Genomic DNA, 21,091 nt, shown 5'->3' on the forward strand with positions numbered 1-21,091 from the left:
GTTACAAGACACATTGCACACACAAGCCCACGCAGCAGCGGTATGATCTATGCGCAACGGCTGGGCCCGGCGAAGATCATTATGTTGCGTGTACATTAGCATACAATCAGTTACGCATAGACGTACAATAATAACGCAGGTTGGGAGAGCAGCAGCGCACAGGGGCACTAGCGTTCTTCTCCGCAACAAGAAGAAGCGCCGTACCAGCAGTAGCAGGCGAGCCTTGGCAACGAACGATGTGGGCTTCGTTTCTCCCCGGGGCGTATAATTGAGCACAAAATGCGAAACCATGGTATGGTTGGAACATCTGTTTGCCCTTTTTTGTTGCTACTGTTGGTGGGCTGAACACTGCCGCCCTTTAAAGACTTTCTGAGGGAGAATCGAAAGGGGCTAGAATAATGAACCAGCTGCTGTTTGTTTTTGTGTCAACTCCTGGGCTGTCAACAGTTTGTATAAGGACCACCACGTGTTTGATCTTAGGGCCGTCATCATTGGAGACAAATCATATTTTGTGGGGATGTGTAATACAATGCTTTTATGGAATGGAAATCACTGCGTATTGCATTCTCGACAAATATTTTGCCACAAACGACCACGTGTTGAGCTCGCGAACGAGGCGAAAAGAGAGTAAAAGGAACGATCGCGAACGAGGTACCGTTACTTTCCCACCAGATGGCAGCACTTGCTTGAGTAGCTAGCGAGATATGGATGTTTCGAGTTGTTGAGTTTTGCGTTGGTGTGCTGGTGGTTGTGACCACCATCGGAAAAGCAAAAACTAAAACGATCTTTTAATAGCATTAAGGCGTTAAATCTTTTCCAAAATACGCACACACACAGCGACTACAGAGGGCAGAATGCAGCCAAACGGATGATAATTTTAATGAGCTAAGACGTGAAAAAGTAGTAGTTTGATAGAAGTTTACTTAGCACTGCTTTACGGAATGAAGCGTGTGGGAATAAGACAAGGATCTAAAACATCGCGAAGTCACTGGTCTGCGCCAAGTGTGTCGAACTCTTCGCGGTGTGGGCATGGTCATCACGTGTCATTAAAATGATACTAAACCACTAAAATGATTCCCGAATCTAGAGTGCATTGAGAGTGAAAAGTCTATTTCCATGCTGTCTTGAGAATCGACTCACCGAAAAAACCATTCTGCTAGGCCTCGTGCCAATAAGTTTTACACCTTTGCCTCAAAACGAATTGGGAGGCGAGGAGGAGCGCACTGCGCACGAAACACGCACGTCCTCGTCGTCGTCGTCGTCCAGCAACAGCGGCAAGAAAGTGGAAGAAACGGTGTTTCTTTCTTTTTGTGCTGCCCTCCTCATTCATCGTCTCGGCAGCAGCGCCTGCTTGGGTTTGGTTTGGTTTAATGGTTTTCTCTCGCCGTGGTTACAGCACACGAGACACGCTGGAGAAACTGTAACGCTTGACGCGAACCAAAAAGAGCGAAAGAAAGAAAGCAAGCAAGAAAAAAAGTACCGTTTTTGTGCGTCTTTAGGTATTTCGCTGCTATATGTCTCTCTGTTCGATGGAAGGGTGTGGAGGGGGTAGAGTAGCGTACGTACGACGTTTGTGTGTCGCTCGGTTTCACGGATGGGGACCCCTGGAACACAGGCCTTGCCTGGCGACCCCGGCCTGCTAAGCACCATGGGAACTTTTCGAAACAGTGGTGGTGTGTGCAGTGCGTAGCTGAGGGCAAGCAATGAAATAAATATAATGAAACATGGCACAATGCAGGCGGTAAGGGGGTAGGAAAGGGGGGGGGGGGAGCTTCATTTTTTTTGTTTTAAACTTAATGAATAAGCGAGACGGAAGTGAGTGTGTGGTGTAGCAGTAATCACAAGCGAAGTGGTGGATGGGGAGGTTTTCTGCTGTCTTGTTGCTGCAACAGGTGACTTGTTGGATGAGCAGCCAGCAGCAACGGTTGAGCACGTGAATGAAGCATGAAATAGGGGAAGAAAGTTTTGCGCGAACGGAACGGAAAATTGCAGCCAAGATGAGTTTGTGAGCCAGCGGGAAACTCTCACACACAATGTAATGATGTGTAAGTGTGAGTGATTAAGCGCGTCTATTTTTTTTTGTAGCAGAAAATACGGAAGACATCTAGAGAGGGAAGCTTAGTTAGAAGAGAAATAGTGGGTTTTTATAGAGAAATTATTTGCTGGAGTGATTTGAAATCTTGTTTTACACCATTTATTTTCATACAGCTCAATCAGCTGCTCAATAGTTATTTACTCCCTTTAATGATGAGACCATACTTAGTAAAGTTTTAGCAATCGTTCTGCACTTTATTTCTGCAGAAAGGGTCCAGCAGTTTTAATGTAATTCAACCTCCAACACCATGGCACGATATCTTGATATAAATAGAAGCGATCGTTAAAAGACTCACCTCTAATTTAGTCGCGCTTTGTAACAATGTTGAGTGATTTATTGGATCTGTTGTTTTACTGCCCACTCAAACACCGCATTCCACCCTTTTTATTGTGCTTCTTCTTCAAGCTACTACTGGTGGGGTAAAAAGCCCCATTTTAAAAGAGTCACAATGATGAGCGATTGATTGATGGCAAAGAGTGTCAAGTGTCATTAAATTCATCGCCAAATGGACAAAACATACCACTCACACACAGAGAGATTGGTGGCCTCCGGCTGAGAGCAGCATCTTGAATGAACTGAAAAGGGAGTTTATTATCTTCTCCCGTTTACCCACCCGTTCTTCCTTTAGACGTCTGTGAAGTAAAACGTCTTAACTGTGGGTCGAAACGGAACACAAAGTCACGTTAGAGTTGTGGGGGGTGGGTGGGAGGGCGTGGGTAAGAAGCAGAGCAACAACACGCGCAAAACAAATCCACAATCGATCGACCGTCGCCTGCTCTGCTCTGCTCAGTCGCTCACTAAAATGCACTCTCTTGCTCTATGGCTGGACGTCCATGCTCTCTCCTCTCTCCCCACCGTCTGCCCATTTCCTAACCAACCGGCTCGATATCAGTTCCGTCATTTGCATTGCAAATTGCACACCACACCTGGGGGAGGAGGGGGTTGTTGTGCAGCTTCGTTGCAGTGTAAAACCCTGCACAAGAGCTGCTCCTGCACCCTGCCCCAACCATCCTTCTCCTCGCATTCTGTGCGTGGTTTAGTGCCCGCCTGTGCCCTCGTAACTCGCGGGGCACTGGTAGTCATAAAAATAATCATACCTTTCCTCCTCCCCCCTGCCCCGTCACTCCCACCTCCCGGGTGCACGAGAACTGTTGCAGTTGCAGAGTCGTCGTCTCGAGCTCTGGGTTGTGTTGTGTTGTGTGCACGTCGAGAGCACTATTTGTTGTACGATTATCGTTGGAAAGGGGGAAGGTGGTAATTTTTTTATGGTCCGATTGGCGTGCGCCGGCTGTTTGGCCTTCGCCATTTGGCCATCGCCACCAGATGCAGTCCGCCCGCTCGCTCCCACCTGGGTGCAACCTTTACCTTTGCGGCCGTGTGCCGCGCGTGGCCAAGGATGTTTGGAGGAGGCCTTCTTGTTGGCTTCTCCTTTGGTGTGCGGTTCTATTAAATTGTAATTAATTTGAAGTAACAAACCTGCGCCCCACGCTTTTGTTGCTGGGAGTAGTAGTAAAGCGAGTTTAATGAGGTGGATGATATGTTTACGAGCGACAATAAGTAGAAAATAAATATGTTTATGGCAGTTTAACGAAATAACCCCTTCTGGCGATGGCGGTCGGAAGGGAGATGTGAACTTCTTCTTTGGTATTTGTTATGTTGTGTATGTATGTTTTAATTCTTTTGTTTTATGCTATGCATCTCGCATCTTCAAGGAAATGACTTATAAATGTTACTTGTTTTTTACTACGAACATATTAACATCTTAAACAAATCAATTTAACTAATCGATAATTCCTACCAAACTCTATGCGCCATGCTTACCCCCCCGATGCCTAATTATTCATTGCATATTGTTTTTTTTTTGTAAAAAGAAATACCCACTCGGCCACGTTTTTATGGTCAGACAAAATAAAGTACCCCATCGTAGTACTGTCAAGGTCGTTGACCTAAATATTCTGCACCCCTCTGCCTCTTGCGCGCGTGTGTGTGTGTTGTTGCGCTCATGCCGTTGTTTATACACACACGCATCAATTTGTTGATGCGCTCAATTTTGCGCAAAGAAACAGATTCGCGCGCTCTCTCTCGCGGGTTGGTTGCGGCGCAAAGGGGGGGTGGCCCACATCATAACGCCGCGCCGCGTCACGGTCACAACGGATGGCGGCAAACCGGATGATGGGGGTCTTGGGAAGGGGGGGTTACATTGTTGTCGTCGGCATACATACGGGGACACCACGGTTTCGGACTGTTGTCATGTAGCGTGTCGCGCTGCGTTTGTTCGCCGGCGTCTTTGCGTTTTCGCAAGCGTGTCTCTTTTGTCGCAGTTTCGAGTCGTATTTTATATTGCTCACTGCAACCCCACTACTCTTTTTTGTCTTACTGTGTATCTCTCTTTCCCTTGCTCTCTCTCTCGCCGGGATGCACTTTCTTGCAGAACCGGTCTCGAGACGCAATTTGATTGCCCGGCAGAGAAGGGGCGACGGTGGGGGGGTTTATTGAAGAACATAAAAAGGAGAGCGCACCATTATATGGAGAAATTGTCCAATGAACCGGCGTGCGAGAGTGAAGAAGAAGGAAGAAAATGTGCCAGACACATACCAGAGAGAATTTGGAGGGGGGGGGGAAGGAACAGGTCGTTTGATAATAATGTTTTCGAGCGAGAAAGTGTGAGAAAGCAGCAGCAGCAGCAGGGCAGGGCGGGCAGTAAAGTGAAAGACGTCGGGGCGAGAAACGATCACGGTAGCATAAAATTTGCATTCCATCATCGTGCACCCTCCCTCCCTTCTTACCATTCATCCCCCTCTCTTTTCTCCCTACTGGTCGTTAATAATCGTTTCGTTGTTTAACGGACGCCTCCACGCGGTCTCCGCCGACCACGAGCGAGAGCCGTTTTTGTTGGTTGGTGTGCGCTTTCTCCACGCTCTTCTTCCGACCAAACATCGCTATTTGTTGCTCCTCTCGCCTACTTGTGTGGGTCTATTTGCTGCCCCCCGGTCCTACACAAAACATGGGCGCCATGGTGATGGCAAATTGACCGATTCGGCGTTGCGAGTGAGCAGTGTGGTAGGTTTAATATCTCGTCATACCACACAGTAGGCGACAGTCGCTAGGTCAGTGAAACTCCTGTCGATAGACAGAGACATGAGGGACTGGGTGGCGTCGGGACAGTCGGCCCGTTTGGGGGGGGAGAAAATTAAATCAGCTGGAAAGTGATTCGATTCGATTTGATACTACTGGGAGTTGGAGCTACACTGGTACCGTTTGTTTTTGACCTCCTCCTCCTTGTGTTTGGTAAATTTGATGCAAACCCGCTTGTTTTTCTCCTCCCCTTCCCCCCAAAAGACAGGCTTGATAGCGCGTGCCTAACAAGCGATTGAAAAGAGCATCCCTTTAGCGGTATCAATTGCGTGACTTTGGGCGTTTAATGCGCGGGCAAATTTGCCTAAAGGTATGCAATTAGCATTACAATTAGCTTCGTGTGTAAAACCGTACGTGCTCGTTTGGAGAGTTTAAATTGTTACGATTTGATGAGAGCGTCTCGCAGGACAACATCAAACAATGCTCAACAGTTTTTTGTCGTCAATATGGCCACGCAGATAATATTGAATATCACCTAACCTACATTTTGCCCTATCTTTTGGCAAAAGTTGGTCATTGCTGTGTGTCTGTGTGCCAACGATGACCTCGAAATTTCATTATCGCAAAACGCATCGAGCTGCAGCGAGAGTAATTTAATTGCGAGCCACCCCCTCTCCCCAGGGTGTGTTTGGATCCCGTTATCAGCAGGGACACAGGGCGAGAAGGTGGTTGGATAATTTACGAGCGAATGCACAGAGCGATGATACGTTTAATTGCAACTCTGGTTAAGTGGGGACTAGGCTTACGCGTAGCAAATGGAATTAGTCTATGTAATCTGTTTTTCCAAATTATCGATTTGTGCTGAACATCGCATGAACTTACCCACTGACTCTACATATATTCCCTCAAAAGATACACATTTACGACAGTGTGATTAATGGTTCCTTTTCCATTTCATTCTTCTTTGCAGCATCAAACCAATGCACGATGGAGTCATCACAAGCAGCAACAGTGTCGGCCCCTGCAACGGTAGCTGATCCATCCACAGAGACATCTACAGCTTCCACGGCAACGGCACCGTCAGCGGCCGTTAACAGTCAGTCGCCTGATGCAACACCCGTCGCTGCCTGCACTCCAGCCGTGGAAAAAGAAGCTCCGGTAGCAGCAACAACAAACAACCCAGAACAAAGTGAACCAAAAATCGAACAAGTGACTCCGGCCGACATGGAGACAGAAACGTCACCGTCGCCAGTTAGCACGCAGCAGGAGGCCGTCGATCCACTAGCAGTTCCGGAAGAATCGCCCGAGATTAGTACCACCTCCGTCGAGGGGGAGAAATCGGCAGCAGAAAGTACGCTAAACGAGCCCAAACAGGCGGTGGTGGAGAAGAATCCACCGGCGTCGAATGATGGGGCGATGGCGGACCCGCTTGCAAAACCATCCACATCATCCAATGATCCTGCAAAGGATGAAGTTTGCTCCAAAGAATCATCTTCGGAGCTATCCGAGTCTTTACCCACGTCGACGTCCTCGCCCGGTGGAGATCCAACACTGAGCAGTAGTAATGTAGTGGAAGAAGAGACGTCTGCAAGGAGAAGCCCCCCGGTACGGACTCCACCACCGGTGGTAGAATCATCTACAGCTTCACCGGAAAAGCTGAGCTCACCGGCTGTCAGTGACTCGCGTGTACCATTGAAGGGATCAGCGTACTCAACGTCATCCACGGTGGATAGCAGCAGTAGTGATAAACCTGGTGACAGCAACGCCGACACCGCCGAAGAACGGCCTAGCAGTAATTGTAAGGGTAGTGATAGTGTAAATAGTATTAACAGTGACTGCAGCAGCAACAGCAACGAGGCAGAATCTCAAGCGACTGCCACGGACGGTGGCTCCAAGAGCCAGGAAGCGAACACGACGACATCCGCTGCTCCGAACGAACGAATACGATCACCACCATCTTCCGAGATCGCTGTGCCGACAACGGCAGAGGTGACTTCGAATGCTGTGATAGGGAAAGAGTCCAGGCCGGAAGGCAATGTAGACCCCAGCGCGAATGGAGTAGTGATAGAGGGACGGCCAGAGCCTGGCAAAGGCGCAAAGGAATCTGAAGAAGGATGTGAAAAGAAACCGAACACAGCGGCGATGGATGTAAGTGGACGGGAGCAGACGAGTGAAAAGAGTAGCAGCAGTGCTTCCGACGGTCAAACAAGCGAGGAATCACAAGCTGCAGCGAACAGCAAGGGTGTGAAAGAGGCACGAGAAGGCACGGTTCTCGAATGTCGTGAATCTGCAGCCGTTCCACCGGAACCTGATCCCGGTCCACCCGTGGCGGAAGAGTCCAAAAGTGCCGAAGGCTGTAAAACTCTTCAAGCGATCGATACAGCGAACAGTAATAGTAGCAAAGTAGAACATCACAGCTTGATGCAAGCGTCCCAAAACACCGTGGCAGCCGTGGAGTCGTCGCCGAGAGAAGACAAGACGAGCGACAATAGTGATAGTAGTAGAACGATGGGTAGCCTCAATACGGGAGCACCCAGTCGGCCGGATTACCATCAACCGCAGCAACAGCAACCACCGGTGTCCGCCCGCAATCCACTCCAGTTTACGGAGGTGGCGAACGACGAGGTTGAGCTGAAGGTGGACGGTGGACATCTGCTTGATCGCGTGATCAAGCTTTCACTGCTCAAAGGTCTGCAGGATAGTGGGAAACGGTTGGCAAAGAGTAGCCTAATCATTTCGGGAGCAGGAGCTAGCGTGGGCGAAGGAGCGAATGGTGAGGCAACGCTGGCGACCACTTCCTCCCTGAGCAAAGCGAAAAGTGCAGCTGCCGGGTTGCGGTTGATGGAGGAACATAAAACTACACCACCCGCACTGGTAGCCAACGGTGGAGTTGGTGGCAGTGGTGATGGAGCTCAGGTGCCGGTGAAAGAACCGGCAAGCAGCACGAAGGAGGTGGCAGATTCTCCCCAACAAACACCTTCGGGGGGAAGAATACGTCATTCAAGTGAGACTACAGTAAGCAGTAGTCCGTCGGGAGAGTTGGACGGTGGAGTGCGTAGCAGCAGCAGCAACAGTTCGCTGGACTTCCGAGAAGAGGAACGATCTGGACCGACACAGGAGGTGGCATCGCCAGCATCCTCCAGCTTGGAGGCATCTTCGAGCCGAAGTTCCGGATCGGGACGTGACTCATCGGTCGCTCCGAACAGTAACGACGGGCATCTGCCTGTAAAAGCACGCAAACCACAGTACTACGCCAGTCTTCCGGACTTTTCGAAACAACAGTTCGCCTCGAGCACATCCACCTCCACCTCCTCCTCATCCTCCTCCTCTTCCGTACCAACGTCGACCACAACGGCGACGAAGAGTCTCACCCAGCTGCACATGAAAACGCCCGACTTTAGCTGCCTAGCGTCTGGCACGGCATCATCGGTACCGTCCAGCCAAACGTCGCCGTCTTCGACCACCACCAACTCAACAATCTCAACTGCCGCTTCGATGAATGTGCGCACGACGAGCGAGTTGAAAATCTCCAATCCAGACTTTACCAAAGGGTTTGCGGCGCAGCACGCGCACTATGGGGCGCATGGCAACTACCCGCCTACTTCGAGCTACGAACAGCAGCAGCAACCTGGCAACAGCTCCTCACCATACGTATCGCAGGATACGTTCAGCAAGCTTATCAAGGAGCGAAACTACATTGCGGATTTACAGTTGAAAAATCCACCTCCGTCTCAAGGCCCGCCCGAGGGCCCAGTGGTTGTGAAAGGTGCTAGTTCCCAGAACGAGTATCCGCCCTCCTCCAGGGGAGTGGTGGTAGATGCTACATCTTCATCATCATCATCATCAGCAGTAGCAGGAACTGGTGCATCTTCTTATGGACACGCCCCACAAGCGTCCAACAATCAGTACCGTCGCTCAACCTCTGGGACGGAGAATGGCGTGGAACAGGAACCGAAAGCACATGTGATCCACAAAAGCGTGGCACCCCTGCCACCTCCATCTGCCTCTTCTCAACCCATTGGAGGACATCATGCGCCGAAAACGTGGAACCCTCCCGAGTTTAGCAGCAAACACTTTACTCAAGCACCACCGGCGGCGTCCCATAACCGTCCTTCCAGCGGTGCGAATGGATCTGGACCATCCTCTACATCACCATCCTCGCGAGATCCATCACCCGCTCCTTCATCATCCTCACCACATCAACCGCCGTACGGACCGGCCGGTGGGTTAGTGAACTACGCCGGAAAAGCTCCTCACGCAGGTCCAACGTCCGTCGTCGGCACGGAGCGAATCATTGTGAACAATGTGCGTACGTACTATCCGGAGGCATCTGTGCCACCTTCGGCGGCGTCGGCACCAAATGCAAGTGCCCATGCTCACCCCGCTTCGCCATACACTTCGTTGCCGAAGGTGAAGGATCCAGAGTTTCGGTTGGATCACAACAAAGAGCAGCTACTGCTGCAGGAGGGAACGATCGTAACGGTGAAACAGCCCTACCCAAATCACACTACCGGGCGTGGTCCGATACCAGGGCCCCATGCTCCACCTTCTACAACCCGATCACCGTCCGTCGAGAGACGCGAAGCGCAGATGATGCAGAATTCGCAAGATATCCTGTATCGAGATTACAAGCAGCATAAAAAGCCTACCAGCAGCGGCACGGTAGGGATGAGCAGCAGTGGAAATAGCACGCGTCCTCCAGGACCTGCGGGAGGACAGATGGACCGTAGATCACCGTACGATTCAGCGGCGTACTATGCACATCAACACAGACCACCAGTAGTTCCTCCGCAAGCCGGTGGGTTGATGCATCCGCCGCCACCGAATTGGCCCGCACCTGGCCCTGGCCAGCATCACCCGTCGCATCAACTGCAGCGAGGTCCTGCTGCCCCAGGCGCACGCAACAGTCCTCAAGACATGGGTGCAAGTCCGGTTTCATCACCTGCTCCACCACCACCAACGAGCCAGCAGCAGCATCATTATCAACAACACCAGGGGGCCTATTACGGGCAGTACAAAAATGCACCCAGCCCCGTGTCGGGTTCGACGTACGGTTCCAGTTCGTCTCCTTCTCAACCGCAAGGAGCGGGTGGAAAGTATCCTCCCCAGCAGCAGCATTACGCTGGTGGCGGGTCCGGTACGACTCCCGACCGACGGCACGAAGTGTTGGACCGTGGTGTTGGACCCGGCAACTACAAGGGGCTGGACTACAATATGGAGCAAAAGTTTGCGGAAGTGTATCAGGCACATCAGGCGAAGGAAAAGCAGGCGGCAGCAGAAGCGGCACATGCCGCGGCGTCCAACCCATCGGCAAGACAGCAGGGTCCGAGACATGGGCCGGCTGCTGGTGCGGGCGGTAGTCCGGGAACATCATCCACTCCCGGGGGACCACCGACGAAGGGACCGGCACCTTACGGACCAACTGGCTACGAGCAGTACCATCCGTACTACCAGCACTCACAAGCCACACCTTCTCCAACGTCCACGCCATCGCCAGTGCCTTCTCCACACCATCGGAAGTACAGTGGTCCTCCGTCGAGAGATCCTTCCCCACTGGGACAGCAACCACAGCAACCACCACCGCCACATCATCGATATGGTTCCAGTGAGCCGTTGTACCACATCCCACCTGGGGCAGGTCCTCCGACAATGTACATGCATTCGGGGCCACCGAAACCAAACGAACAGGGAGTTCCAACGCAGGGAGTTCCTCCCGGACCGGTTACTTCGTACTATCAAGGTCAGCCGTCGTCGTCGTCCTCCTATTCGAGTGCTGGGTATCCCAACCGTCCGCACCATGCTGGAGGTGTCGTCAGCCCGAGCCAACATCATAACTCCTCCCAACAGTCTGTGATAAGCGGTAATAGCCCGTACGATCGGTATGCTCATCCGTATACTACCGGCGGACCGCCTCAACCCACACCCGGAGGACAGGTGCAACAACAGCCCCATCAACAGCAACAGTCGTATCAAGCAAAGCCTTCGCTTCCCTATCCACCGGCAGGACGTCAGCAAGGTCCTCCACCATTGCAACCAACTCCACCATCGGCAGGTGCTGCACCATCCGCCGTAATCCATCCACCTGTGGCGGGAAGCAAGAACATTCCCGTGCGTGTAATTGCAACAGCACCACCAGCATCATCATCGGCAACAGCCTCCAGTGCGGGGTCTAATACAGTTCCCACGGCACAACAGCATGGACCAGCTCGATCGACGGGGCAATCCAGCGCATCATCCTCGTCGGCACCTGTGCCACCATCACAGGCAGCTCTGGCAGCAGGAGAAGGCAGCGGAAGCACGCAACGAGACTTGAACGCTACCGTCGTGGCAACGACACCAGTAATCATTGCTCCAAAGCGTGAGTCTCCGCTGGATCTTTCTGTAAAAACGGTTAAGACTAAAGCGGACTCCACGGGGTGTGATGATTACGCGACGAGTGCCAGTAACAGTAGCATCAGCAGCAGTAGCAGTAACAGCAGTGTCGGGAATGGACGGCCACGAGAGGTAGTACCCAAGGTGGACTTTAGTCCAAACTTTCAAAAACACATTCCTCCAAGAGGTGCTCCCGGACCGAACTTTGCTCAGAGTTCGGCTGGTCCTCCGGCCTTGGGTGGTAGACCGCCGGAACCGCATCTCCCACCGCGTCCAACACCTTCGCCAACACGTCACGTTTCGGTGATAAGTCCTGCAATTCCTCCCGGCTATGATAAGAAAACGGATGCCTACTTGTCGGCAAACTATCGTGCCGTTGGCGGACCGCTGACAACTCCGGCATATCAGTATCCTCCCTCACGATCCGGGCCTATGCCTCCGGGAGCGTACGAAGGCTCATCGTCGTCAGCTGGATCCGGATCATCCGTGGCCTCGGCAAGCAGCAAGAGCGTGTACTATCCTCCAGCGGGTCCGGAATACGGACGTCCTGGTGGGAAATCGGGATCCGGAAGCATCGTAACAGGGCAAGCGGCCCCATTACCGGCGGGTGCCTCGAACTCTCGCTCTAATCCACCGCCGCACGGTGCTGCCATGGTAGGACAACCGTCTGGAGCTTCTCAACCGCGCATGGACGATCCCCGCATCGAGGATCGCAAGTTTGTGGAGAGTATGCTGAAGAAGAAAACGTCACCCTCGTCGGATGTGATGGCGGATCTGCAGGCAGGCAAGTTCCCGACCCGCATTCCACAGGGTTTGGTACCGAAGAAACGAGCGGCAGCGGCCGCCGCAGCGGCAGCTGCAGCAGAAGCCGCCCTCACCAAGCAAGGTCCAGTTCCGCCGGGAAGTAATTCTCCTGCAACGGCTCCAACACCTGCCAAGGTAGCGAAGTATGAAGATCCACAGACGTCACGTAGTCAAGCGCCTCCACCACAAGGATCAACTCATGCATCTGCCCAAGGAGCTCCGACATTCGATGGACGTTATGGACCGTCGCGGGAAGGACCTTATCCAAGCTACGGTCCTCCTGGTCATCATTACGGTCCGCCTGCCGGCAAACGTCCATCGCCACCTGAGATGTCCAACGGACCACCTGCTGTACATCCATCCGTGATAACGACCAACTATCACCACCATCCACAGGCCATTTTGCAGCAACACCACCAGCAGCAGCAGCAGCAGCAACAGCAGTATGATGCACGCTACTATCAGCATCATGCTGCCGGTATACCGCCAAAAGCTCGCGACGATCACGTGATGCCCGTGTACCATCAACCGCACTTGAGGGGTGGAAGCGCGGCAGCACCGTACACTGCCCATGGTTACGGTGGATACGCGAAGGAAGAACCGAACGCTCCACCACATCCACCATATCCGCCGCATCCACATTCCGATCCGGCGGCATATCACAAGGAGTCTCAATCATTTCGCTACGGTGAGTCCTTGAAGCCACCGCAGGAGCATACGGCTGCCGTCCATCATATGCAATCACACATCCACTATACGGGTGGCGGTGCCGGGGGAGCTATGGCAAAGGTTCCACATCAAATGCCACCACATCAACAGCAGCAGCAGCAGCTTCATCATCATCAGCAGCAGCAGTCGCACAGTCAAGCACCGCATCATTTACCGTCTTCACAATCGACAGTAGCGCCAGATGCGCCGATGGGTGTCACTCAATATCCACCATCGGTACATCCCAGCTACGGACTGGCCCAGCATCATCGCGGAGCGGATCAGTCGGTGATATCGAAGCTTCGCACTAGCCTGGAGCAGAAAGAGTACGAAAAGCAGCGCATCAATCAGCTTCGCAAGCAGCCGCCGGGAGTGGAGCAACCAACGGAGGAAGATCGTTCTAATAAGACATCGATCGCCAGTGCATCTCCGGTTGCGGCCAGCATTGTCCCTACGATGCATGAAATTCCTTCACCATCGTCACGGTTTCGTACCAAGGGTGAGCTGAAAGGCTATACACCATTGCCGACGCCGAGTGTGGTCAGCATGGCGCCGGCACGATCGATCGACGATCCTGCTCAGCTGAAGAAGGACGGACAGGAAGGCGCTGGTGGTGAGGAAACAAGTGATGATAAGAAACGGTCAATTGTTCCACCGGCAGATCTGGATGGTGCGTCCGCGTTGGACATTCTGGACTGGGGTAGTGCCTGCAACGAGTTTGTCGAGCAGTTGCAAACGGGCAAGAAGCGTGGTCGACGGAAACGAGCTGCTGGGACGACGGCGTCAGCCGCATCGACCAGTGGCCGCGGTTGGCCTGCAATCGATTCACTCGAACCGACGGTCCCATTGGCCGACGGTGCGTCGACCGATCTTTCGGCAATTCCGAAAGAAGTGCTCAACTCTGCCCGCTCGCCGCATCGTCTGAAGGGTGACCGCAATGGAAGTGAAAGCTCAAGCGATGAGGACAAACCGCTGCTACTGCTTCGCCAGCAGTCCCAGCAACAGAAAGAGCAGGACGGCAAAGGGCCAGTGCCGTCGGAAAAAGTGGCACGCAATCATCGGGAAAGGCAGCGCTTTGAGCTGGAGCAGAAGCACGAAGCAAAGCTGGGTCGCTCGAGCAGCACGGACAGTGAAACGGCACGCGTCGCTTCTGCCGCAGCACAGCGCGCGAAAGCACGTGTTCGGAAGCTGCGTCATCGGTCGAGCGTTGCACCGACGCTGTCGCTGAAATCCTCCGACGGGGATGGTGATGTGACGGCCGATGGGGGTGAGGAGGACGGTGGCAAACCGGGCTCAAAGCGTAGGCCACATGCGCTAGCACCAAACGCAAAGCGGAAGCGTACCCGTGGTCCCGGATCACGATCGCCTTCGTCTTCCGCTGCGTCTTCCTCGTGCGGGGAAAGCAGCGAACCCGGGACGAAGAAGTCAGCCGGGAATGAAGGGCCCAAGAAGCGAGGTCGACCGAAGGGAACCAGAGCACCTGGCTCAAAGCGTGGACAACAGTCGAGCAACAGCCGATGCCAGAGCGGTGCTATCAAGCAGGAACCCAACGAAAACAGTGATCTTAGCTCAGACGACGAACCTCGAGCCGTGCGTACGCCGCACAAAAATGGATCCAGCGCGGCGAACAACGATTCAGCACGGAAGCGCGGTGATGCAACCGGTGCAGGGGGTGGTGGCGGTGCGGGAGGACCCTCTGGAGGTGGTGGCAATGCGGGCGGTAAAGCACAGCACGGTCACAAAGTGAATGAATCGGCTGCGTGCAACGGTGGTCAAAAGGACAAGAGTGCCGGCGCGAAGAAGAAGTTCGTAAAAACGCGTACCAACTCCCGCTCGAAGGCAGAACTATCCTCGGACTCGTCGTCCTCCAGCTCGGGCTCTTCGTCGTCCGAAGAGGAGGAGGAGGAGGAGGAGGAAGCGGAAGAGACTATGACACGGTCGCGCAGCAAGCGGGAAGCCGAACGGCGCCGATCGAACAGCAAAGTGTTGCGCAATGATAAGATCGTCGAAAATTGTCCCAATCCGGGGCAGAATCAGCGTGCAGCGGGCACGCGGAATCGCGTGGACAGTGAACGAACGCCGTCAAAAAAGGCCAAAAAGGAGCGTAAACTATCCGCCGGGGAACCAACGACCAAGCGGTCCAAGTCGCGCGTGGTGGAGTCGGATTCGGACGGTGGAAAAGCGGCCGAATCATCCGCGGCCGTGCCGCGCAAACGTACTCGACAGGCTTCAAAAAACGCGCCAAACTCGTCGGCTGGTTCAGGCGAGTCGGCGAACAGTTCGAGTGAGGGGGAGGAAGGGCAGGCGGATATGGCGGAGCGGTTGCGCTCGCGCAAGGTGGCAAAGAGGCTGCCCGTCGACGGTCAACCCGCCAGTCGAAGGCAGTCGACGGCTAGTGCCACGAAGGGTGGATCTCGCCGGGCGAGCACTACGTCGACGGCGTCGTCGGCGAGAAAGAAAGGCGCGTCCGGCGCTTCCAGCAGCTCCGCTGTGGCTGGGATGAAGAAGTCGCTCAAAGAGCTCAACCAGCAGACAGCCGCCGCCACTGCGGAAGCTCCGGATCACTTCTATCCCGGCTGGGAGAAGGAACTGTACGAGTACAAGCGGTCGCTGAAGGTACCGCCCGAGCTGATCACGATCGACGGTGGGTTGTACATGCATCGGATATCCACGTCCCTGCCGGATCTGGACTCGCCGCACCATAGCGATGGGTCGGAAACGTTCTCGGAGATTGTGAAGAAGCTAAGCCAACGTGATATCGGATCGGCACCGCCCAAACGCTTCAAAACGAAGGCCGCTGCTAAGCAGCAGCAGCAGCAGCAGCAACCGTTGCCAGGGACGTCATCCTTCGCCTCAACCCCGCCAGTGCGTGTGAAGGAGGAGGAACAGACCCGTCAGGAGCGCAAGAAGCTTGACGATAATGAAAAGTTCAGCTCAATCATTGAGCTGCTGCACCGTCGCTGCCTTGCGGCACAGGCCGCGAAGCCTACCGTCTCATCTTCTTCCGCTCGGGGCAAGGGTGCAAAGGGAGCAGGTAAGGGCGCCAACAGCAACAACACCTCCAGCAGTGAGAGCACCAAACCCAAGCAGGAGTATGAGCTGTTGCCAACTCCCGGTGCCGAATCGGAATCACTGTTCAGCAAGAACAGCAAGAAGAAAAAGTCACTCTTCGATACGGCCATCTTGAAGTCGCGTACGCGCACCGAACAGAAGGCAATGCAGAGCAAGGAGATGATCCGCGAGGTGTTTGGAGGGGATGGTGAGCGGCCCCAGTCGGCGCCACCGCTCAGCTGCGACCCAGAACCGCCACCCCTGTTCGAGGAAGGTCTGCAGAACGTGACGTACGACGAGAAGTACAACGAGCTGATGCGCAACGTCGATCGGATCGTCGGGGAGCTTGATGGTGGAGCGGTGACTGCGGCGACGACACCGACACCAGCAACGGTCAAGGTCAAGCAGGAACCTCCGGAAGAGGAGGAGGAGGAAGAAGAGGAAGACGACGAGGACGATGACGATACGCAGGACGGGAGTGTGCGGATGAAGGATTCCGAGCGGGACACACCGTCGATCGCTTCCGAGCGTGGAGAACGCGAACTTCCCGGTACACCGCTGTCCTTCAATGGAGGGGCAGCAATCGCGAACGGGAATGGTGCGAATGGAGTTACAACCACCGCTGGACAGTTGACGGTACCCCCCGCACCGAAAAAGCGTGGCCGTGGCCATCGTACATCCCGTCGGAAGGGCAGTTCGGGGTTTGACTACATTCGCAAGAAGAAGAAACCCTCGCAACAGCACAGCCAGGGTAACCATGGCAACCAGCAGCACGGAGCGTCCGGTGTGAATGGCGTGAATGGAGCGGTAAGCGTGCGCAAGGTGACTGCGTTCGAGAATATGGAGGGCAAGGACGAGACGCACATCAGCAAGGAGATCCGGAGCTGGGTGCTGAACAAGGGTGTCGGCGAGAGCGTCATGCATAAGGCCGCCCGTCTTGGCTACACGGTAAGTGTGTGCTACGTCGAGGAGTCGCATAAGCATGGGTACTAATGTCAGATTCCTTGTTTGTTGTGATAGGACGTCATCGTGTACTGTTTGGAGCGGCTGGACATGGATCCCGACCTGAAGGACAATGCTGGGTATACGCCCCTGCACGAAGCGTGTGCGAAGGGACATCTGGATATTGCCAACTATCTGCTACAGTACGGGGCGAGCCACTCGGAGCCGGCGCCATCGGGGATGCGACCATTGCACGAGGCGGTGGAGAACTCGTTCGTGGAAATCGTCCGCCTGCTGCTGGCGTTCGGTGCCGATCCGATGCTGGCGACGTACGCCGGCATGACACCGATACAGCTAGCCGAAAGCGATGATATGACGCTGTTCCTGGAGCATCACCTGAAGGACGTGCAAAGTATGGCACCGAACAAGACTGGTTGGAAGTTTGATGGACCTTGGAAGATTCACGGTAGGGTTCGAGGGTTGTGCTGTGTAGGTTGAGTGCATCCAATACACGCTTACTAATTTTAGTCAATCTAACCGTAGATCCAGAAGAGAGTGGCTGCAACGTGTTCTCGGACATTCCGGGATTTGAGGAAGCGGACAGTGGGCTGACGACATCACTACTCAACACTAGCGGCACCAGTAGCAGCGGTGCGTTATCGTCCACCTCGAGCAAGCAGTGCGATTCCAATTCCAACATAATGCACTACGAGGTGGGAGAAAGTGCTACCACCACCACCACCACCACCAACAACAACAACAACAGCACGACGACCGATACAGACGGTGGACCGGCACGTAAGCGCAACGGCATCACGGCTATCGCTGCCGCCACCCTGCCGGCTGGGTTGCGGAATGGTAAAATAAAGCGCGAGCTTCCGAAGCAAGAGAGCGAGCAGTGTCGTCTTCCGAATGGGGCCGTTGAGTCACGACCGAAGCTAGTGAATGGGCAGGTAAGGAAGGACGGAGAGCAGCCGCATCTGGAGCTGCACGATGCCGGCAGTGAGGATAGCGAGGGAGTCGGCGAAATTAACTTCGAGTATGAGGAGTCGGATCGTCCCCTGCCACCGCTGTATGTGCTGAAGGACGAGTACAACGAGCGCTGGATGCTGATGAGCGATCTTTGCACCTTTCTCAAGTTCAAGTCGAAGGAGGCCGTGCTGAGACAGGTAGATAGATTGGAGGATGGTGTGTCCGGACGGAATGGAGTTACTAATTGGAATGTATTGTTTTCTTTTTAGATATGTCCCAACAATTCGCCAACCAATCAGCGCGAGCTGATACGGGAGATGAAGATCGAAGAGTTCCTGACGCGGGCCAACTGTCTGCAGCTGTTGTGCGCCGGCGAGAAGCTCAACATACACGCCTCCAAGGTGGTGCTGGTGAAGTACAACGACAGTGTCAAGAGTCTGCTGCAGGTGCAAAGCTACGCGACACGCATCTAAGTGGGCGATGGTGCTTTCCCGTATCGTGCGCAAGACTGAACCGATCTTTAGAGAACAACAACATTGGAACAAGAACAAAAAAGGGCGGATGGTGTGAATATCCACAAAACGCGCATCACACGTAAAAGATTGAATTAGTAGACAGAGGGTGTGTTAGTTAGTTAGTGGTTTAGTGGTATCGGTAAGGTATGTAGCAATTTAAATGTAATTATGTTATTGCTGTCTTTCATCCACTTTTTGCTCCTCATTCCTGTTTAATTAGTTGTTTTTTTTGTTTGTTTTGCGAAGCACTTTCTGCTAATACATCAATGTGTGTGTGTGCGTGCGCGCGTGTGAATGTAGGAAATGAATGTAGCTTAATAGAAGAAAGGTTAGGGGGAGAGAGATCGACAGATCGTGATGTGTCCTTACGCATCCTCCTGATGGAGGAGAGAGAGTGAGAGAGGTATTTAGCAAAAAAGCGATCGTGTTATTTGATAAGACATCCCTAGCCTAATGATTGTGATTTAGACACATTTGTGGGGTGGTGGTGTAGGTAGGTGTAGTAAAAGAACAGGTTAAAGCATATATATACCAGCGAGATTGTGGCTAGCATATCCGGTACGGAGACTCTGTAGCATAAGCAAGCATATTTATTCAAACTTCCCTGACACGCCGACACCACACAAGCGTGTGTGTGTGTGTGTGTGTGTGTACTCATTGATACAGTTACACACCTCCTCCGTTAGTTATATACGGTTTGATCAGTTTTAGCAAACAAAACAAGGTGTATAGTGTAGCTTCTTTCTTTTTTTAAAGTTATGTTAGTATTTTGTTCCGTTTATGTTTATTCTGTTTTTTTAGCATAATTGTGTCTGTTAGTTTTAGACTTTCGTTTAATAGAATCGTTTGTTTGTGTGTTGCTTTCGTTCGAAGCCCCTTTTGTGTAGTGTACCCGGAGAAAAGGGGAGTTAGCTAGCAAAAGGTGTAGATATGTGGCAGTTTGTTCAGTTTTAATCAATTTCGTTGAGCTAGATAGTAATGGTTTTTTTGTGTTTATTATAAGTTATAGGCTTTTTTTCTTGTTGTTTGAGAGTATCGTTCTTTTATCGTTGAATGCAGCGGACAGCTGCAATCCCAATTTTGCACTGGAGAAGTGGACAGAAGGGTAATACTCGAATAGATCGTGTTTCGTTGTTGAGCAGTAATTTAGCGAAAAAGGAAAAATGGAGAAAGGAAGAGACGGAACTCATTGACTGATTGTTCACTACTTCTTTACATTGTTTGTGTGTGTACAAGATAGTAGCGAAAGAGCCTAAAATGGAAGTAGGAACTGTGAACGATGTTTGGGGCCGTAGAGTGCAGTGCAGGTGCCTAGAGAATGAGCGACAGCTACGAGGTGTCAAGGCTAATGATAAGGAAAATGACAATTTGAAGGTTTCACGGTGGTGTGGTCCGAGCGGTTCGGGTGTTGCCAATGGGGGAGGGAAGGGGTGACAGTCCCCGTTACGACACCACACCCTCTGGGGTAGGATTGTTGAGTTTTTGAATGTTCCAAGTGCAATCATAGATTTGCAAATTTTAACGCAAACGAACCCACGCAACATTGATAAAGGGATGAAGGTCGGGTTGTAGCTAGCAAACGAGGCAGAAAAGGAAAGAAAGAAAGAAAGAGAAAGGAAGGTGTAGCGTGTAAAGTTTTACTACACGAAGGGACAGTTTCGTAACCGTATATATACACACAATTAGTAAGAGGGTGACTTTCGCGTCATCTTCTCAACGGCAGCGGTGCAACAAGAATGGTGTGTGACAAAGGAAAATAGGATACGTAGCGTAATTGGAATGGCAAGCAAAACATGTGATGATTTTCGAAACGAGAAAGAAAAGTAAAACTAAAGCGGAACACTTTATAGATAAGCGAAAGGGCAATGGCAAATGGCGAAAGGGAGGGTATAATAGATGCAAACCCGAAAGCTGTTTGGTTAGCGAGATAGAAGAAACACAGATATAGAGAGAGAAAGAGAGTAATATTATACAATTATTATTATATGTAATGGTACTATTAACGAAACAGAAACAGCAACTAAAAAACGACTCCGTGCATCCGATTACGAATATTACTCTGCGTGAGTGCGTGGAGCATCGCGTGGTGCAAGAACCATGTGGATGAAACATTCATATGTGTGTGTGTGTAAAAGGATAAATGAAATGTATTCGAAGCAGATGTGTCGTGAAATGTTAGTCTTTTTTATTTATGTTCTATCTGAGCAATATGATGACATTAAAAACTGTTTGGCAATCCTTTGGTACTTACTTATAGGTGCGATCTGAGGCCCTGATCACGTGTTGACTTGCGCTGACATGCTTTCGCTGACTTTATGCAGCTCATCCCTATCTTTCCCGCTCCAAAGTCTTTCCATACTCATAAGATTGAAAATAAATTGAAATAAAAAAATAAAAAAATTGAGTAACTTAACCAAACTGGAATCATGGTTCAATTTCTTTTTAAATTGATCTTCATTTACTAAAGTAACTTATCAATCCACGCTGTGTGGAGGAGCAAAAGTGCTGAATCCGTGAGCGTAAACATTTACTGTGAACAGATTAGGCTGCGGTCTAT

At 52.2% G+C, this 21,091-nt stretch overlaps 1 protein-coding gene across 4 annotated transcripts in view; it reads left to right on the forward strand.

The window, feature by feature from the left end:
- Positions 1–20,700, forward strand: part of LOC121594376 — a 60,322-nt gene extending 39,622 nt beyond the window's left edge. For 3 of the 4 annotated variants that reach the window (XM_041917554.1, XM_041917553.1, XM_041917555.1), the window contains 4 exons: positions 6,141–17,053; positions 17,126–17,513; positions 17,576–18,216; positions 18,289–20,700. In XM_041917554.1, the coding sequence (XP_041773488.1) occupies positions 6,158–17,053; positions 17,126–17,513; positions 17,576–18,216; positions 18,289–18,492 (12,129 nt within the window). In that variant the 5' untranslated portion in view covers positions 6,141–6,157 and the 3' untranslated portion in view covers positions 18,493–20,700. The remainder of the gene's footprint in view (positions 1–6,140; positions 17,054–17,125; positions 17,514–17,575; positions 18,217–18,288) is intronic. The other variant, XM_041917556.1, reaches the window with a different exon arrangement.
- The last annotated feature ends 391 nt before the right edge of the window (positions 20,701–21,091 follow it).

Source organism: Anopheles merus, chromosome 2L (genome assembly GCF_017562075.2).
Source record: "Anopheles merus strain MAF chromosome 2L, AmerM5.1, whole genome shotgun sequence".
NCBI lineage: Eukaryota > Metazoa > Arthropoda > Insecta > Diptera > Culicidae > Anopheles > Anopheles merus.